Raw genomic sequence first — 16,580 nt, forward strand, 5'->3', positions numbered from 1 at the left:
CTGGGCAGGGGTGACATTCCTCTCCTCTCTCAAGCCTCCACAGGCCTTTCGTCCCTCTTCCCTTTGTGAGGTCCAAAATCACATCCCCTGCTGGTGGTATCTCTTCAAAGGCCCCCCATTCTCAGTGTTTGGGAAGGTGTTGGGGGGAGGAGGGAGGAGTCACTGCTTCAAATGACACACTCGTCCCCCACCCCCAAAGACAGAGCAGACAAATGGAGAAACAAGCCCAGCGACAGCTGCTGAATGAATAAGACCCTTGCCGTGCCCTGCATCTAACGGCAATACCAAAGGTGACGACTGTATATTTTTTGACACCTTTACTCTTTCGTGTGTCCTTGACTCTGGCAACTGGGTTGTCTGCCTCCTGGGGAGCCCTGGGGAGGGGAGGGACAGGTTCCTGCTCCCCTCAGAGCTGAGTAATGGTCCCCGTGCTGCTGGAACATGGCAAACAGTGTGGAGTTTGGGTGACGGTCGCCCTCTCACTGTCTTCACAGTCTCACACGGTCACACCCAACAGTCTGACCCAGCTCCTGCTCAGCCTGGCTCACCCTGACCCCTGCTGCCCCCACCTTGGGAGTGAGATTCCAAACAGGTTTCCCCCTTCAGTTTACCAAGTTGCCTAGCAACCAACCAGTCAATGGCATGAAGCCCCACCCCCACCCACTTGACTTCACACCAAGCTCAGCCACCCCATTGGCTCCTGCCTAGTCCCACCTCTCAACCCCTGGTTTCAGGAACAATATGCCATACCCACTGCTGCTGGACAAGGGAGCCCACCCGTCCCCCTGCCCGCTCCCACCTCACTCATGTGCCTCCCCAAACAGGCACAAAGACTCTAGTATCATAAAAACCTTTTTATATAAGCTCACCATCACCTCCCTCCGTCCCTCCCTGCCCTTTCTCGCCATGGTAGTCATCAGGGATGCTGGGGTCTGGGCCACCCCCACACCACCAGAGCTGAAGCCGACATTCAAGGTGGACATGGCGCGTGGAGAGCAGGGGAAGGCCCAGCTCTGGCTCCCCTTCGTCCCCACTCTCTGTGGGCTCTGGAAACACACGCTGACCGGAGGCAGTAGCCAGGAGAGGCAGGCTAGGGTGCAGGCTGAGGGAGAGATGAGAGGGTCTGTCAGCACCTTCAGTAAGGACACTTGCTCCCTCTGGGATTCACCTCCCTCCCCACCCCAATCCCCAACATCTCTGGAATTGAAGTGAGGACCTCACGCCATTGGTGCAGTCCTTTTGGGGTAGAAAACTCAGTACAGGCTCCGGCTTCCCATCATTGCCAGGCCCGCCTGTGTCCCACACCTGGATGGCCCCGCTCGTGCTGCCACTCACTAGGAACTGCCCAGTCCTGGGAGAGAGAGGAGAGATTTGCTGGCAGAGGCATCACCCCCGGGGCAGGAACCTCCCACACCCAGGGGCTGGGACCCCACAGCTGGGCCCTGACATTCCTAGGCTTATCAGGGCCCTGTGTGGGAAGGAGCCACGGCCACTCACGGGTCCACATCAAAGTAGATGCGCTGATTGGTGGTCACCTCTCGACTCAGGGACCACATTGGGTAACCAGGTTGCCGGAGATCCCAGCACAGGAGCTCAGCATCCTAGAGACATAGAACAGGACCTGGAGTGGCCCCCCAAGCCCTAGATGTCCCTGCCTCCCTCAGGGTCTCCAGGCACTCCTTCAGCTTGGGATTTCTTCCCCATCCCCATCCCCCTACACTGCAGACTACATCCCCACTCCTGCCCCGCTGCCCAGCTGCTTTGAGCTCTCAGAGTATGACCCCTACCTTGCGGGCTCCTGAGAAGAAGCGGTTGCCATCAGGGTGAAAGCAGAGGTGAGTGATGCCCCCTTGGTGCCCTCCCAGCAAGGCAAGAGGGGAGCCATCATCCCAGGCATACAGACCCAGGGAGCGGCCGTAGGAGCCACAGGCATAGAGGGGCTGGGCTGGGCTGAAGGCTATGCAGGAGATGATGCCGCTCTGGCCCTGCTTTTTTGCTAGAGAGGGAAGGAACAAAGTGGGGAAGGGGGCAATGGCTCCTGGCCCCAACCAGGCGAAGCAGAGCTCTGTCTCCCATCCCAGCACCAGCATGCTTGCACTCAACATCTCCCCCATGCTGTTTGTCACTAGCAGGATAAAGACCTCTGATGCTCCCCACATCTATCCTCCCAAATGACCTAAACATCAAGCCCCACGCCCCACTTCATCCCTCTCAAATTTGTTTTTCCTTGGAGAGATGCAAATTGAAGGCCTACAGGAAAACAGAATCAGCTTCATGAAAAATTTTCTAGAAAGATTTCCGAGACCAAAAGCTCCACAGCTGACAGGGCGTGGGTTCAGGAATTAAGCCATCCTCTGACTGGCTGGATGACCTTGGGGAGGTTTCCTACGTGCTCTGAGTCTGCTTTCTCCTCTGCCAAATGGGCTGCAGCTGCCTCCCAGGGTTGGCGTGAAACCCCACAGGTGGCCCCTGGCTCACACAAGGCCCTATGCAGGTGGCAGCACCCTTCCCTCTCCTCCTCCCGTGGAGGCACAGATACTTACCAAATGTGGCTCGGACCTCGCAGTCTCGGCCAGGCCGGGCTGTGGAAAAAACACGCACAGTCCGGTTGAACCCACAGAAGAGCTGGGAGCCATCCGGGGAGAAGCAGAGCGAATGGGCTGCCGTCAGCTCGTCCTGGGAAAAGGAAAGGGCTGAAAACAGGTCTTGCAAAGCCTCAGCTGCCCTAAAGGAAGGAGAGCCGGGCCAGCAGAAGTACTAGGGCTGAGTGTGAAGGTCCCTACCAGGTGGTTGTAGGCACGAAAGGAAGCCCGGAGCTCTCCAGTGAATGCGTCCCAGATATGAATAGGGTTCTCCCGGCTGCTGCTGGCCACACTGAGAGAGACATGGACACTGAAACCCCGGTGCTGTCAAAGGAAGGGGAGGAATGGCCGGGCGCGGTGGCTGACGCCTGTAATCCCAGCACTTTGGGAGGCCGAGGCAGGTGGATCACCTGAGGTCAGTTGGAGACCAGCCTGGTCAACATGGTGAAATCCCGTCTCTACTAAAAACACAAAATTAGCTGGGTATGGTGGTGCATACCTGTAATCTCAGCTACTTGAGAGGCTGAGGCAGGAGAATTGCTTGAACCTGGGAGGTTGAGGTTGCAGTGAGCCGAGGTTGCACCATTGCACTCCAGCCTGGGTGACAGAGCGAGACTCTGTCTCAAAAAAACAAAAATACAGGCCAGGTGCGGTGGCTCACACCTGTAATCCCAGAACTTTTGGAGGCCGAGGAGGGTGGATCACGAGGTCAGGAGTTCGAGACTAGCCTGGCCAACATGGTGAAACCCCGTCTCTACTAAAAATACAAAAATTAGCCAGGCAAAGTAGTAGGCACCTGTAATCCCAGCTACTCAGGAGGCCGAGGCAGAAGAATTGCTTGAACTCGGGAGGCAGAAATTGCAGTAAGTAGAGATCACACCACTGCACTCTAGCCTAGATGACAGAGCAAGACTCCATTTCAAAAACAAACAAACTTAGCTGGGCATGGATTGTGCCACTGCACTCCAGCCTGGGTGACAGAGTGAGACTCAATCTCAAAAAAGAAAAAAGAAGGGGAGGAAGCCAACTGAACAGCCCCTTTGATGAGCATGACAAGCTTTCCTCTTCTGAAGGCCCCTGGCAGCCCTTGACTCTCCCAAGAGGGCCCGCTTGAAACTGGGTGGTGGGGTGGCGAACGGGGAGGCAAAGGACATTACTTACTAGGAGGTGTCTGGCTGGGCTGAGGACATCAGAGAATACCAGCAGTAATCATAGATGGTATCACCTTCCACCATTCGAAGGACAGGGACCTAGACAGAGACGTGCAAATGCCTGAGTCACTCGGAGGGAAACAGTGTCTGAGGCGCGTGCCTCTAGCAGTGCTGTGGCAGATGGGTGTATATACGGAGCAGAGACTCTGTCTCAATGTTCAAGGGCGAGCTCAGACTTTAATGTCAAATTTAGCCACCAAAAGCCATATAGATTCATACTTTTCACTTTCTTTTAAAAAGTTTTTGAGACGGAGTTTCATTCCTGTTGCCCAGGCTTGAGTGCAATGGCGTGATCTCGGCTCACAGCAACCTCTGTCTCCCAGTTCCAATAGATTCTCCTGCCTCAGCCTTCCAAGTAGCTGGGATTATAGGTATGTGCAACCACGCCAGGCTAATTTTGTATTTTTAGTAGAGACAGGGTTTCTCCATGTTAGTCAGGCTGGTCTTGAACTTCTGACCTCAGGTGATCTACTCACCTCAGCCTCCAAAAGTGCTGGGATTACAGGTGTGAGCCACCATGCCCAGCCTCTTACTTTTTCTTTTTAAACACTTAGAGAGGAAGAAACAAATAATGATACCCCAACCCAGACGCAAAGAACTAGCCACTAATTCAAATATTTACTGAGTACATGTTAGGTGCCATTTGAGCCTTTAAAAAAATATTAGTACAAAAATTAGCCAGGCATGATGGCGGGCCCCTGTAATCCCAGATACTCGGGAGGCTGAGGCAGGAGAATCCCTTGAACCCAGGAGGTGGAGGTTGCAGTGAGCTGAGACTGCACCACTACACTCCAGCCGGGGCAACAGAGAGAGACACTGTCTAAAAAAAAAAAAAAAATCATCAGTGGGGCATGGTGGTTCACACCTGTAATCCCAGTACATTGGGAGGCTGAGGCAGGCAGATCACTGGAGCCCAGGAGTTCAAGACCAGCCTGGGTAATATAGTGAAACCCTGTCTCCATGAGAAAAAAAAAAAATTACCTAGGCATGGTGGCACATGCCTGTAGTCCCAGCTGCTAGGGAGGTTGAGGCATGAGAATTGCTTGAGCCCAGGAGGCAGAGACTGCAGTGAGCAGAGATGGTGCCACTGCACTCCAGCCTGGGTGACAGAGTGAGAAGCTGTCTCAAAAATACAAAAATGAAAACAAAAAAAGTAACCTCCCTACAAACACAAAGAAAAAAAAGTAAGCAGTTCAAACATGCAAAGTATCTTATTTAAAAAACCCTGTATCCCTCTATGCAGCTGAAGAAAAAACTATGTTTAAACCTCTTTCCTAAAAGAAACTCTCCCTCAGAGGTAAACATTATACTGAATTTATCATTGTCATACATTTCTTTAGGACTATATTATACTTTATTTATTTTTAAGGCAGAGTCTCACTCTGTCGCCCAGGCTGGAGTGCAGTGGCACCACTTTTGCCTCTGGGGTTTAACTGATTCTTGCGCCTCAGCCTCTCGAGTAGCTGGAATTACCGGAGTTCACCACCACACCTAATTTTTTTTTTTCTTTTTTAAATTTTACTTTAGGTTCTGGGGTACATGTGCAGATTATGCGGCATTGTTGCATAGGTACACACATGGCAAGGTGGTTTGCTGCCTCCATCCCCTCATCACTGACTAATTTTCTATATTTTTAGTAGAGACGTGGTTTCGCCATGTTGGCCAGGCTGGTCTCGAACTCCTGGCCTCAAGTGATCCACCTGTCCCAGCCTCTCAAAGTGCTGGGATTACAGGTGTGAGCCACTGTGCCCGGCCTAAGAATATATTCATGTGGGAAATATGTGAAAAAAACAATATCTAACGTTCTCTGGTAGATCTTTTTTTTTTTTGAGACGGAGTTTCGCTCTTGTTACCCAGGCTGGAGTGCAATGGCACAATCTCGGCTCACCGCAACCTCTGTCTCCTGGGTTCAGGCAATTCTCCTGCCTCAGCCTCCTGAGTAGCTGGGACTACAGGCGTGCGCCACCATGCCCAGCTAATTTTTGTATTTTTAGTAGAGACGGGGTTTCACCATGTTGACCAGGATGGTCTCTATCTCTTGACCTCGTGACCCACCCGTCTCGGCCTCCCAAAGTGCTGGGATTATAGGCGTGAGCCACCGCACCCGGCCTCTGGTAGATCTTTATACTTAGTTTTTTCTTTCGTTAGAGACAGGGTCTTGCTCTGTTGCCCAAGCTAGAGTGCAATGGTGCAATCTTCTCACTGTAACCTCAAACTCCTGGGCTCTAGCAATCCCCCAGCCTCAGCCTCCCTAGTAACTAAGAAGATAGACACATGCCACCATGCCTGGCTAATTTTGAAAATTATTTTTTTGTAGAGACAGGGGTATATGTTGCTCAGGCTGGTCTAAAACTCCTGGCCTCAAGCAATGCACCCACCTCAGCCTTTCAAAGCACTGGGATTACAAGCATGAGCCACCATGCCCAGCCTACACCTAATAGTAATGATATCATATCATATGTATCCTTCTGTGATAGTGAGCTTTAACCATGGTAACACATTTTGCTGTAATTCATACATTTTCACTGCTGTATAGTACCCCACTCATGAATACATTCAAACTGATTTATCCTGCTTCTGTTGAGTCACTGATGTTCTATTTTTTGGCTAGTGTGCTTTAACATTCTGTACACATGTAGAAGGGTTTCTCTACAGTTTCTGCTGATGAGTGAAATTACTGGTCTCTATGCTATGTACTTTGCCAACTTTGTAAGATACTATAATGTCCATTTCTTTCCCAAAGCACTCATCCCAATGTCCTCTCCCACCAGCAGCATGTAAGAATCTCTATTCTAGCCTGGGCAATATAGCAAGACCTCAATTTTACAAAAAATTAAAAAATTAGGCATGGTGGCATGCTTGTAGTCCCAGCTGTTCGGGAGGCTGAGGCAGCAGTGCACCATGTTCGCACCACTGCACTCCAGCCTGGGCAACAGAGCAAGATCCTGTCTCCAAAAAGAAAAGAGGATTGTTCTTTATCCTCTTGGTATTGCCAGACTTTTACATATTTCTCAATTTGAAGGCGGTGAAATGGCGTTTCATTACAGCAAAAATTTCTATTTCCACCATTACTATAAGAGAGTTTAGATTATTTCCTCTATGCTTACTAGCCATTTAGGTATACCTTTTCATAAATTTTGCTCATTTTCTTTTCTTTTTTTTTTTGAGACAGAGTCTTGCTCTATCCCCCAGGCTGGAGTGTGCAATGGTGCAATATCAGCACACTGCAACCTCCGCCTCCCAGGCCCAAGCAATTCTTATGCCTCAGCCTCCCAAGTAGCTGGGATTACAGGCACCCACCACCATGCCTGGCTAATTTTTGTATTTTTAGTAGAGATGGGGTTTCGCCATGTTGGCCAAGCTGGTCTCGAACTCCTGGCCTCAAGTGATCTGCCTGCCTTGGCTTCCCAAAGTGCTGAGATTACAGGAATGAGTCACCGCACCAGGCCAAATTTTGCCCATTTTTCTACCAGGTTGTTTTGTTTTTTGTTTTTGGGGGGTTTTTTTGTTTGTTTTTTTGAGACAGTGTTTTTCTCTGTTCCCCAAGCTGGAATGTAGTGGCATGATCTCGGCTCACTGCAACCTCTGCCTCCTGGGTTCAAGCAATTCTCATGCCTCAGCCTCCCAAGTAGCTGGGACTACAGGCAGTTGTCACCAAGCCCGACTAATTTTTATATTTTTTAGTAGAGACAGGGTTTCACCATGTTGGCCAGGCTGGTCTCGAACTCCCAGTCTCAAGTGATTGCCCACCTCCACCTCCCAAAGTGGGGATTACAGGCATGAGCCACCGCACCTAGCCAGTTGTTGCCTTTTTCTTACTGATTTGTGAGAGATATTTAAATAGTCTGGACATCCGTCCTTCATCAGTTATCTGCTGGCCCTCAGGCTGATGTCAGCCAGCCATGACTTCAGTGTCCACCTCTCTACCCTGAACCCATATATCCAACTGCCTGGTGGACACTGCCACTTGACGATCCCACAGGATCCTCAAACTCAATTTGTCCATAATGGGCCCAGCATCCACCACCATCAAACCTGCTGTTCCTCCTGGACTCCACATCCAGTGCTCAATCCTGAAATCTGAGTACCAGCCTTGACTGCTACCATCTTCACTTTCTTTGCACTCCTGGTCCAACCCAATACCAAATCTTGCCAGTTCCTCCTCCTAGCCTTCCATTACCATGCTGCTACCCCCGACCCACCTCTCAAAGCTCATCTCTATCTGCTCATTCCCTTAAAATCTCTGAGTCCCGCCATTTTGACTCTCAGGTCCCATAAGGTGCCAACTCACTACACTTTCAACCTACTGGCTTTCACATGTCCTAGGCTCCAAGTCTGGAATATTCTTCCTTCATCTCCCTTAACAACTCCTCCTGGCTGAATCCTAATCATCCTTCAGGTCTCTTTGATGCTTCTTCCTCTGGGAATGCTTCCCTAAACCCTCCAGGCTGAACAAGGCACCCCTGCTCCACTATAGCCCTCGGGGCTCCTCATCCTGCTTCCATCATACCTATGGGAGAAGGAAGGAATCTCATCTGCCTTGCTCTCACCACTGCTTCCCCAACACCTGGTGCAGAATCAGCAGTCAGTAAACATAGGTTTAATGAGCAAAAGGGGGCAGGAGACTGTTTCAGCAGCATAAGGCCCAAAATAATAGGACCTTGAATTAAAGTAGCAGTGGTGGAATAGACAGATGTGAATGGATTAGGAAGGTAAGGTAGACCTGATGGGATTTGGTAAATAATTGGGAGGCAGAGGCAGGCCGATCACTTGAGGTCAGGAGTTGAGACCAGTCTGGCCAACATGGTGAAATCCCAGCCTCCAAAGTAGCTGGGATTACAGGCACGTGCCAACACACCCAGCTAATTTTTGTATTTTTAGTAGAGAAGGGGTTTCACCATGCTGGCCAGGCTGGTCTGGAGCTCCTAACCTCAGGTGATCTGCCCGCCTTGGCCTCCCAAAGTCCTGGGATTATAGGCGTAAGCCACCATGCCTAGCCTTTTTTTTTTTTTTTTTGAGACGAAGTTTTCTCTTGCCCATTTCTACTAAAAATACAATTAGCCAGGCATGGTGGCATATGCCTGTGATCTCAGCTACTTGGGAGGCTAAGGCAGGAGAATCACTTGAACCAGGGAGGCAGAGGTTGTAGTGAGCCCAGATCGCACCATTGCGCTCCAGCCTAGGTGATGGAGGAAGACTCTGTCTCAAAAAAAAAAAAAAATTTTCTCTTGACAAAAGAACCTCCCTCAAAATACATGAAGATAATTTGTTCACCAAAGAATAATTTATGATATAATAATCCTGGAAACAACCCCAATGTCCAAAACAGGAGGTAAGAAAATTATCATAAGCACTCAATGCAATATCATACACCATTAAACATCATAACTATGAAGACTAGACTACCATGAAAAACATTTAGAATATGATTGTTAAAAGGAAAAAAGGAATGTAGAAAACCATGTACTATATGATTACAACCGCATGAAAGCAAGCTTTCAGTATTTGAACAGAGCTTAGAAAGAAATGCAAAAAAATTCGGAGGGCTAAATTCTGCAGTGGCAGGTAATGATGATTTTTTTTCTCTTTTTAACATTTCCATTTCTTTCTTTTTTTTTTTTTGAGACCAAGTTTCACTCTTGTTTCCTGGCTGGAGTGCAATAGCATGATCTTGGCTCACCGCAACTTCCGTTTCCTGGGTTCAAGTGATTCTCCTGCCTCAGCCTGCTGAGTAGCTGGGATTATGGGTGCGTGCCACCACACCCAGCTAATTTTTGTATTTTATGTAGAGATGGGAGTTTCACCATGTTGGCCAGGCTGGTCTCACTCCCAACCTGATGTGATCTGCCAGCCTTGACCTCCCAAAGTACTGGGATTACAGGCGTGAGACACCACGTCCAGACTTTTTTTTTGTTTTTTTGAGACGAAGTTTTGCTCTTGTTGCCCAGCCTGGGTTGCAATGGCATGATCTCACCTCACCGCAATTTCCAGCTCCCAGGTTCAAGCGATTCTCCTGCCTCAGCCTCCCGAGTAGCTGGGATTACAGGCATGCACCACCGCACCTGGCTAGTTTTGTATTTTTAGTACAGACAGGGTTTCTCCATGTTGGTCAGGCTGGTCTCGAACTCCCAACCTCGGGTGATCCACCTGCCTCGGCCTCCCAAAGTGCTGGGATTACAGGTGTGAGCCACCACACCCAGCTCCCATTTCTCTTAGAATTCTGCAATACTCAACTTCCCGACATTTCCAGAATCTCTTCTAACTATCCCTGCCTTGAAACAACCTCTGCCCTCCTGAACTCTTTTAAGATGGCTGCACCACCATCTCCTAGCCTTAAGAAAACACCTTACAATTTGTACAGAGAGCTCAAACGTCTGCAAGCCTCCAGTCTTTTTTTTTTTTGAGATGGAGTCTCACTCTGTTGCCAGGCTGGAGTGCAGAGGCAGGATCTCAGCTCACTGCAACCTCCACCTCCAGGTTCAAGCAATTCTGCCTCAGCCTCCCGAGTAGCTGGGAATACAGGCGTGTGCCACCATATCCAGCTAATTTTTGCATTTTTAGTACAGACAGGTTTCACCATGTTGGCCAGGATTGTCTCGATCTCTTCACCTCGTGATCTGCCTGCCTCAGCCTCCTAAAGTGCTGGGATTACAGGCGTGAGCCACCGTGTCCAACCAAGCCTCCAGTCTTAAGAGTTGCATGTCAGGTAAGCGTTCAGGACCAGTCTTGGAAATGAGTACCTTTCTTATTTTAACGAGCCAACGAGACTCACCACTGCCGCAGATCACTTGAGGCCAGGAGTTTGAGACTAGCCTGGGCAACATGGAGAAATCCCATCTCTACTAAAAATACAAAAATTTGTCAGGTGTGGTGGCACACGCCTGTAGTCCCAGCTACTAGGAGGCTGAGGCACGAGAATCATTTGAACCTGGGAGGCAGAGGTTGCAGTGAGCCGAGATCGCACCACTGCCCCCTGCACTCCAGCCTGGGCAACAGAGTGAGATCCTGTCTCAAACAAAAAAACAACAACAAAAAACAGACTCACCCTCACCCATCCTCCGATTAACCTCAAGCACTAGAGAAGTCCTGCTCTTCTGGGTCATCTAGCATCACCACCACTTGTATACTGCTCTAAGCACACCCTAATCTGCCCCAAACACACACTCTTCCCAGCTCTCCCAAATTAACCAGGGCCTCTGAAATTCCTACTCAAGGATCTAAAAACCAGCTGGGCACAGTCGCTCATGCCTGTAATTGCAACATTTTGGGAGGCCAAGGCAAAGGAATCACTGAAGCCAGGAGTTTGAGACCAGCCTGGACAATCTACCGAGACCCCATTTGTACAAAAAGTACAAAAATTAGCTGAGCACGGTGCCATGGCCTATAGTTCCAGCTACTCGGGAGGAGTTCAAGGCTGTAGTGAGCTATGATTGCGACACTGTACACTATCCAGCCTGGGCAACAGAGTGAGACCCCATCTCTAATAAAATAAATAATAACGCCCCGCTATATTTCTCATCATCTCCTCAGAATGATCTATTTGCCCCTGCACCTGCCTGGCCCTAGCTGTCCCCATGGCCCTCTCAAGCTGAGATGGCTTTAATGCTCATAGCCAGCTGTCCTCAATACATACCTAAGGACAGGAGGTGGCTGGGTGTCATTACGCTCCTGCTGTCAAACCCTAGCTCCTCTGCAATCCTTGTCAGCAGGCTAGCTTCCCCTGTTTTATCACCCTTCCTCATCCACTAAGACTTTACCTCCTAGTTTGTCAGCTCGCTGCCCACAAACAGTCCTGTTATCATTCTTGGTTTTTTGTGGGTTTCTTGGTTTTTTTTTTTTAGGTGGAGTCTCGCCCTGTCGCCCAGGCTGGAGTGCAATGGCGTGACCTCGGTTTACCACAACCTCTGCATCCCGGGTTCAAATGATTCTCCTGCTTCAGCCTCCCAAGTAGCTGGGATTACAGGTGCCTGTTAACACACCCAGATAATTTTCATATTTTTAGTAGAGACAGGGTTTTACCAAGTTGACCAGGCTCGTCTCGAACTCATGACCTCAGGTGATCCACCTGCGTTGGCCTCCCAAAGTGCTGGGATTACAGGCATAAACCACTGCGCCCGGCCTGTTCTTTTCTTGAAACAGGATCTGTCTCTGTCAGATAACAGTGAGCCAGGAGCACAGTGGTGTGATCCTGGCTCACTAAAACCTCTGCCTCCAAGGCTCAAGTGATCCTCCCACCTCAGTCTCCTGAGTAGCTGGGATTACAGGTATGAGCCACTGTGCCCAGCCTTTCTGATGTTTTAACACACAAAGCTGCCCAGGCATGATGGCTCACGCCTGTAATCCCAACACTTTGGGAAGCTGAAGTGGGCAGACCACAAGGTCAGGAGATCGAGACCATCCTGGCTAACACAGTGCCACTCCATCTCTACTAAAAAAATATATGGCTAGGTGCAGTGGCTCATACCTGTAATCCCAGCACTTTGGGAGGCCAAGGCAGGCAGATCACCTGAGGTTGGGAGTTCGAGACCAGCCTGACCAACATGGAGAAACCCCATCTCTAATAAAAATACAAAATTAGCAGGCGTGGTGGTACATGCCTGTAATCCCAGCTACTCAGGAGGCTGAGGCAGGAGAATCGCTTGAACCCGGGAGGTGGAGGTTGCAGTGAACCAAGACTGCACCATTGCACTCCAGCCTGGACAACAAGAGCGAAACTCCATCTTGAAAAAAAAAAATACAAAAAATTAGCTGGTCGTGGTGGCAAATGCCTGTAATCCTAGCTACTCGGGAGGCTGAGGTAGGAGAATTGCTTAAACACGGGAGGCAGAGGCTGCAATTAGCCAAGATGCACCACTGCACTCTACTCTGGGCAACAGAGCGAGACTCGTCTAAAAAAAAAAAAAGAACAGTTCTGGGTGTTTGTAATATCATTGCCAGTTCCTGGAAAGTTCTTTCCAAAAGTCTTCACGTGACTGACCCCTTATCAAATGCCTCCTTTTCAAAGAGCTCCTTCCTGACCACTTTATGCAACGTGGATTCCTCTCATTAGTCTATCTTCATTCTGTTTCTTTCCTTCAGAGCGTTTATTATCATCTTGTGGCTGACGCTTGCCGGTTCACATGCATCAGCAACAAGATAATTCATCTTGTTTGTTGCCTGTCTCCCACGCAGAAAGCAAATCAGCCCTTCATCTGTCTTGTCCACCACTTTATCCCAGCACAGTGACTAACACATATCAGTAGTCAATCAATAAATATCTATAGGCCAGGTACAGTGGCTCACACCTGTAATCTCGTACTTTGGGAGGCTGAGGTGGGTAGATCATCTGAGGTCAGAAGCTCGAGACCAGCCTGGCCAACATGGTGAAACCCCATCTCTACTAAAACTAAAAAATTAAGTTAAGCGTGGTGACGCATGCCTGTTGTCCCAGCTACTCAGGGGGCTAAATCAGAATCACTTGAACACGGAGTTGTCACCATGGCACTCCAGCCTGAGTGACAGAGCAAGACTCTGTCTCAAAAAAATAATAAGGCCCAGCGCAGTGGTTCACGCCTGTAATCCCAGCTTTGGGAGGCAGAGGCAGGTGGATTATGAGGTCAGGAGTTCAAGACTAGCCTGGCCAATATGGTGAAACCCCATCTCTACTAAAAATTCAAAAATTAGCTGGGCATGGTGGCACGTTCCTATAATCCCAGCTATTGGGGAGGCTGTGGCAGGTGAACTGCTTGAATCAGGACCCAGGAAGCAGAGGTTCCAGCGAGCCAAGATGGCGCCACTGCACTCTAGCCTGGGCTACAGTGCAAGACTCCATCTCAAAATAATAGTAATAATAATAAAAAGCCGGGCACGGTGACTCACATCTGTAATCCCAGCACTTTGGGAGGCCAAGGTGGGTGGATCATGAAGTCAAGAGATCCAGACCATTCTGGCTAACATGGTGAAACCCTGTCTCTACTAAAAATACAAAAATTACCTGGGCGTGGTGGTGTGCGGTTGTAGTCCCAGCTACTCAGGAGGCTGAGGCAAGAGAATCGCTTGAACCCGGGAGGAAGAGGTTGCAGTGAGCTGAGATCACACCACTGCACTCCAGCCTGGGCAATAGAGCAAGAGTCCATCTCAAAATAATAATAAATCTGTAAATAAATACTGCCACAAGAAATTCACTACTTTTTAATAAAAACACAGAGTCCTAATTAAAGAAAAGGGAAACATCTCTCTAAATAACTTCAGAATTCTGGACAGAAAATGCTACATGTGGAAACTCATCTTGAAAAACAGTCCTGTTTGTGAACAGGAAACATTTGGACTACACTTTCTCCATCTCCATGAAGGACTTAAATGTGCAGCATTGATGAAGGGGCAGAGTTAGCCCTATCCTTACCATTTCTGCATATTCCACCTGCTCCTCCTCATGGTACAGCTCTGGGGGCAGGTTATAAATTCGCAAGATGTTATCAGCACTGTTGGTCAAGATGCAGGAACCATCAGGGGCCCTAGAAACAGGAGAGAGTTAGAAAGCTGGCCAGACCTACGCTTTTCAAGTGTAGGGCTAGGGCTGCACCTACCTCTTGGGTAGGTAAGCCCCCTGAATCCTTGAGGGAAGCAGAAGACAAAGACACAAAATGCTGGATAAAATTTAAGCTCAGGGCCGAGCATGGTGGTTCACACCTGTAATCTCAGCACTTTGGGAGGCTGAGGCTGGCGGATCACCTGAGGTCGGGAGTTGGAGACCAGCCTGACTAACATGGAGAAACCCCATCTCTACTAAAAATACAAAATTACCCGGGCATGGTGGCACATGCCTGCAATCCCAGCTACTTGGGAGGCTGAGGCAGGAGAATCGCTTGAACCCGGGAGGCTGTGGTTGTGGTGAGCAGAGATCACATCATTGCACTCCAGCCTGGGCAACACGAGTGAAACTCCGTCTCCAAAAAAAAAAATTAGGCTGAGTGTAAAAAAGCTACGTGCCCCTTCTTCAGTTCTGGTGTATCCTTCTCCTAGATAACTGGAGTGTTTTACGGTGAAAATTCTGGGGGTGGTCAGATCCCTGCACCGTTATTATCCTTACCATTTACAACCTTTCAAGAAGTTCTCAGGTTGAGTGCTGAACTCTGACCAGGAACCACTGAGAAATCGAGGCAGCTGGGAGAAGCTGTAGTTCCAAGCGCTAAAAGGAAGATGGGGAACAAGAAACGTGGGTCGTTTCTGCAAATGGGGCAGGGGCCTGGAGAAGTGGGTCTGAGGACCAGTGGACAGGTCGACCTCATCTCCCAGGTCTCCACACTCAACCACTTACGAGTCTCCCTCGTCCTCTGCAGCGGGTTCCCCAGACGCATCTTCCATGGCTTCCCCAGACCCCAACTCTGGCCCGTTCACTTCTTCTTCAAAAAGGCTCCCGTTTGCTTCTTCTGCAGTAAGGCTTCCATTTTCAGAAAGTTCTTGCTCCTCGATTCGAGGACTCAATTCACTAGGAGGACCAAACTCTGTTTCCAGGGGAGTGGAAAGAGAAACTGGGTTCCCCTCCCCTGGCTCCTGGGATACAGTTGAGCCAGCCAAGGGATCTGGGGACAACCGGGGCGGATCGTCCCTTTCGGAAAGCGGTGGCATCAGTTCAGGGACCGCATTTTTATCCATCGGGGAAGCGTGGGGAGAAGGATGGGCTGGAGCTGGGTCCTGTTCTGAAGGACAGCAGTCCGGAGCTAACGGCTGCGTCTCCAAAGTCTTCATACTGCAGACGGAGCACAGCGGACATCAACCTCAGTCGGGATGGCCTCGAAGTTCTCAGGAATCCGACTCACAACTTAAAAAACCCACCTGTGCTTCCTTCCTTTTCTCGGAGGAGGCAAAAGACTCCGGGGAGGAGAGGCGAACAGCGGACGCCAACTTTGAAAGCACGGCGTTCCTTAGCACCGCGGGTCGCTAGGCGCTTCTCGCAGTCGCGGGATTTGGGCCCACCTTCCGATTGGGCCATCGCATCACGGATCAGATTTCGCGGGCGACCCTCAGAACCCACAGAGCCGTGACGTGAAAGGTTATAGACAGTTTCCCGTTCCCATCAGGCCTTAGGGCTCCTCGTGACTGCTGGGAGTTGTAGTCCGAACGCTTCTGTCTTGGCGAGAAGCGCCTGTGCTCCCCCTATCGGCTCCCGCGGTAATTTTTAAAGTACCTGCCCCACCCCGCCGTCTGCAGAGGGCGCTGCAGGTCTTGCATCTTTTGCATCTCATTCTCCTGGCTCTAGACCTGTCTCTCTCCCTTCTTTCAAAAAATATTTACTATCGAGAGCTTACTTGCTACCCAACAGTGATATAGGCCCTGGGAAATACAGCAATGAATAAGATGGGAGAAAAATCCTCATAAGGTTACGTTTCCACGTACTGAAAGCAATGAACAAATAAATCTTTTCAGAGTGATAAGGGCTGTGAAGGAGATTAAACAAGATGGTGTGATATAAAGTATCGGAGAAAACGTCAGCCTGAGATATTAAGGAAAGCCTTCTTAAAAAATGACGTTTTAGCTGATGAAAAGAAAGGATCCAGCTGAGAGCAAACGCAAAAGCTTTCTTCCTTCCACCCTTCATATTTGACACAGTGCAGGAGTCCTCCAAAATGGTTTTCAGAATTTTCCCACCCCAAAACATTAGTATCTACAGCACCAGTTCGGCGAGAACCCTGACTCTCTGCACCTTCCTCCCCAACTCTCCGTTTCCTTTGCTTCTTCCGGCAGGCGGATTACTTGCCCTTACTTGTCATGGCGACTCTCCAGCTTTGTGCCAGGAGCCTCGCAAGGG

The 16,580-nt window shown here is 49.6% G+C and overlaps 1 protein-coding gene across 1 annotated transcript; it reads right to left on the reverse strand.

Moving 5' to 3' along the window:
- Positions 1-839: 839 nt before the first annotated feature.
- Positions 840-16,484, reverse strand: WRAP53 (WD repeat containing antisense to TP53). Its single transcript, XM_012457508.3, has 10 exons — positions 15,090-16,484; positions 14,862-14,960; positions 14,175-14,286; positions 3,744-3,832; positions 2,784-2,874; positions 2,544-2,676; positions 1,788-1,996; positions 1,498-1,601; positions 1,217-1,351; positions 840-1,102 (listed from the first exon to the last, which is right to left on the reverse strand). The coding sequence occupies exons 1-10, from the start codon at positions 15,518-15,520 to the stop codon at positions 856-858; spliced, it is 1,650 nt and encodes a 549-aa protein (XP_012312931.3). The 5' UTR covers positions 15,521-16,484; the 3' UTR covers positions 840-855.
- Positions 16,485-16,580: the final 96 nt, after the last annotated feature.

This window comes from Aotus nancymaae, unplaced genomic scaffold (assembly GCF_030222135.1).
Source record: "Aotus nancymaae isolate 86718 unplaced genomic scaffold, 86718_ANA_hifiasm-v0.15.2.pri h1tg000018l, whole genome shotgun sequence".
Classification (NCBI taxonomy): Eukaryota; Metazoa; Chordata; class Mammalia; order Primates; family Aotidae; genus Aotus; species Aotus nancymaae.

Bases quoted from the DNA above. Each gene is read 5' to 3' on its own strand.
- WRAP53 (XM_012457508.3), bottom strand. From the start codon at position 15,520: ATGAAGACTTTGGAGACGCAGCCGTTAGCTCCGGACTGCTGTCCTTCA. The intron at 14,287-14,861 runs GTAAGGATAATA...TCCTGTTTCTAG, and splicing joins TTCTTGAAAGGTTGTAAATG to GGCCCCTGATGGTTCCTGCA. The intron at 1,352-1,497 runs GTGAGTGGCCGT...TCTCTCTCCCAG, and splicing joins ATCTACTTTGATGTGGACCC to GACTGGGCAGTTCCTAGTGA.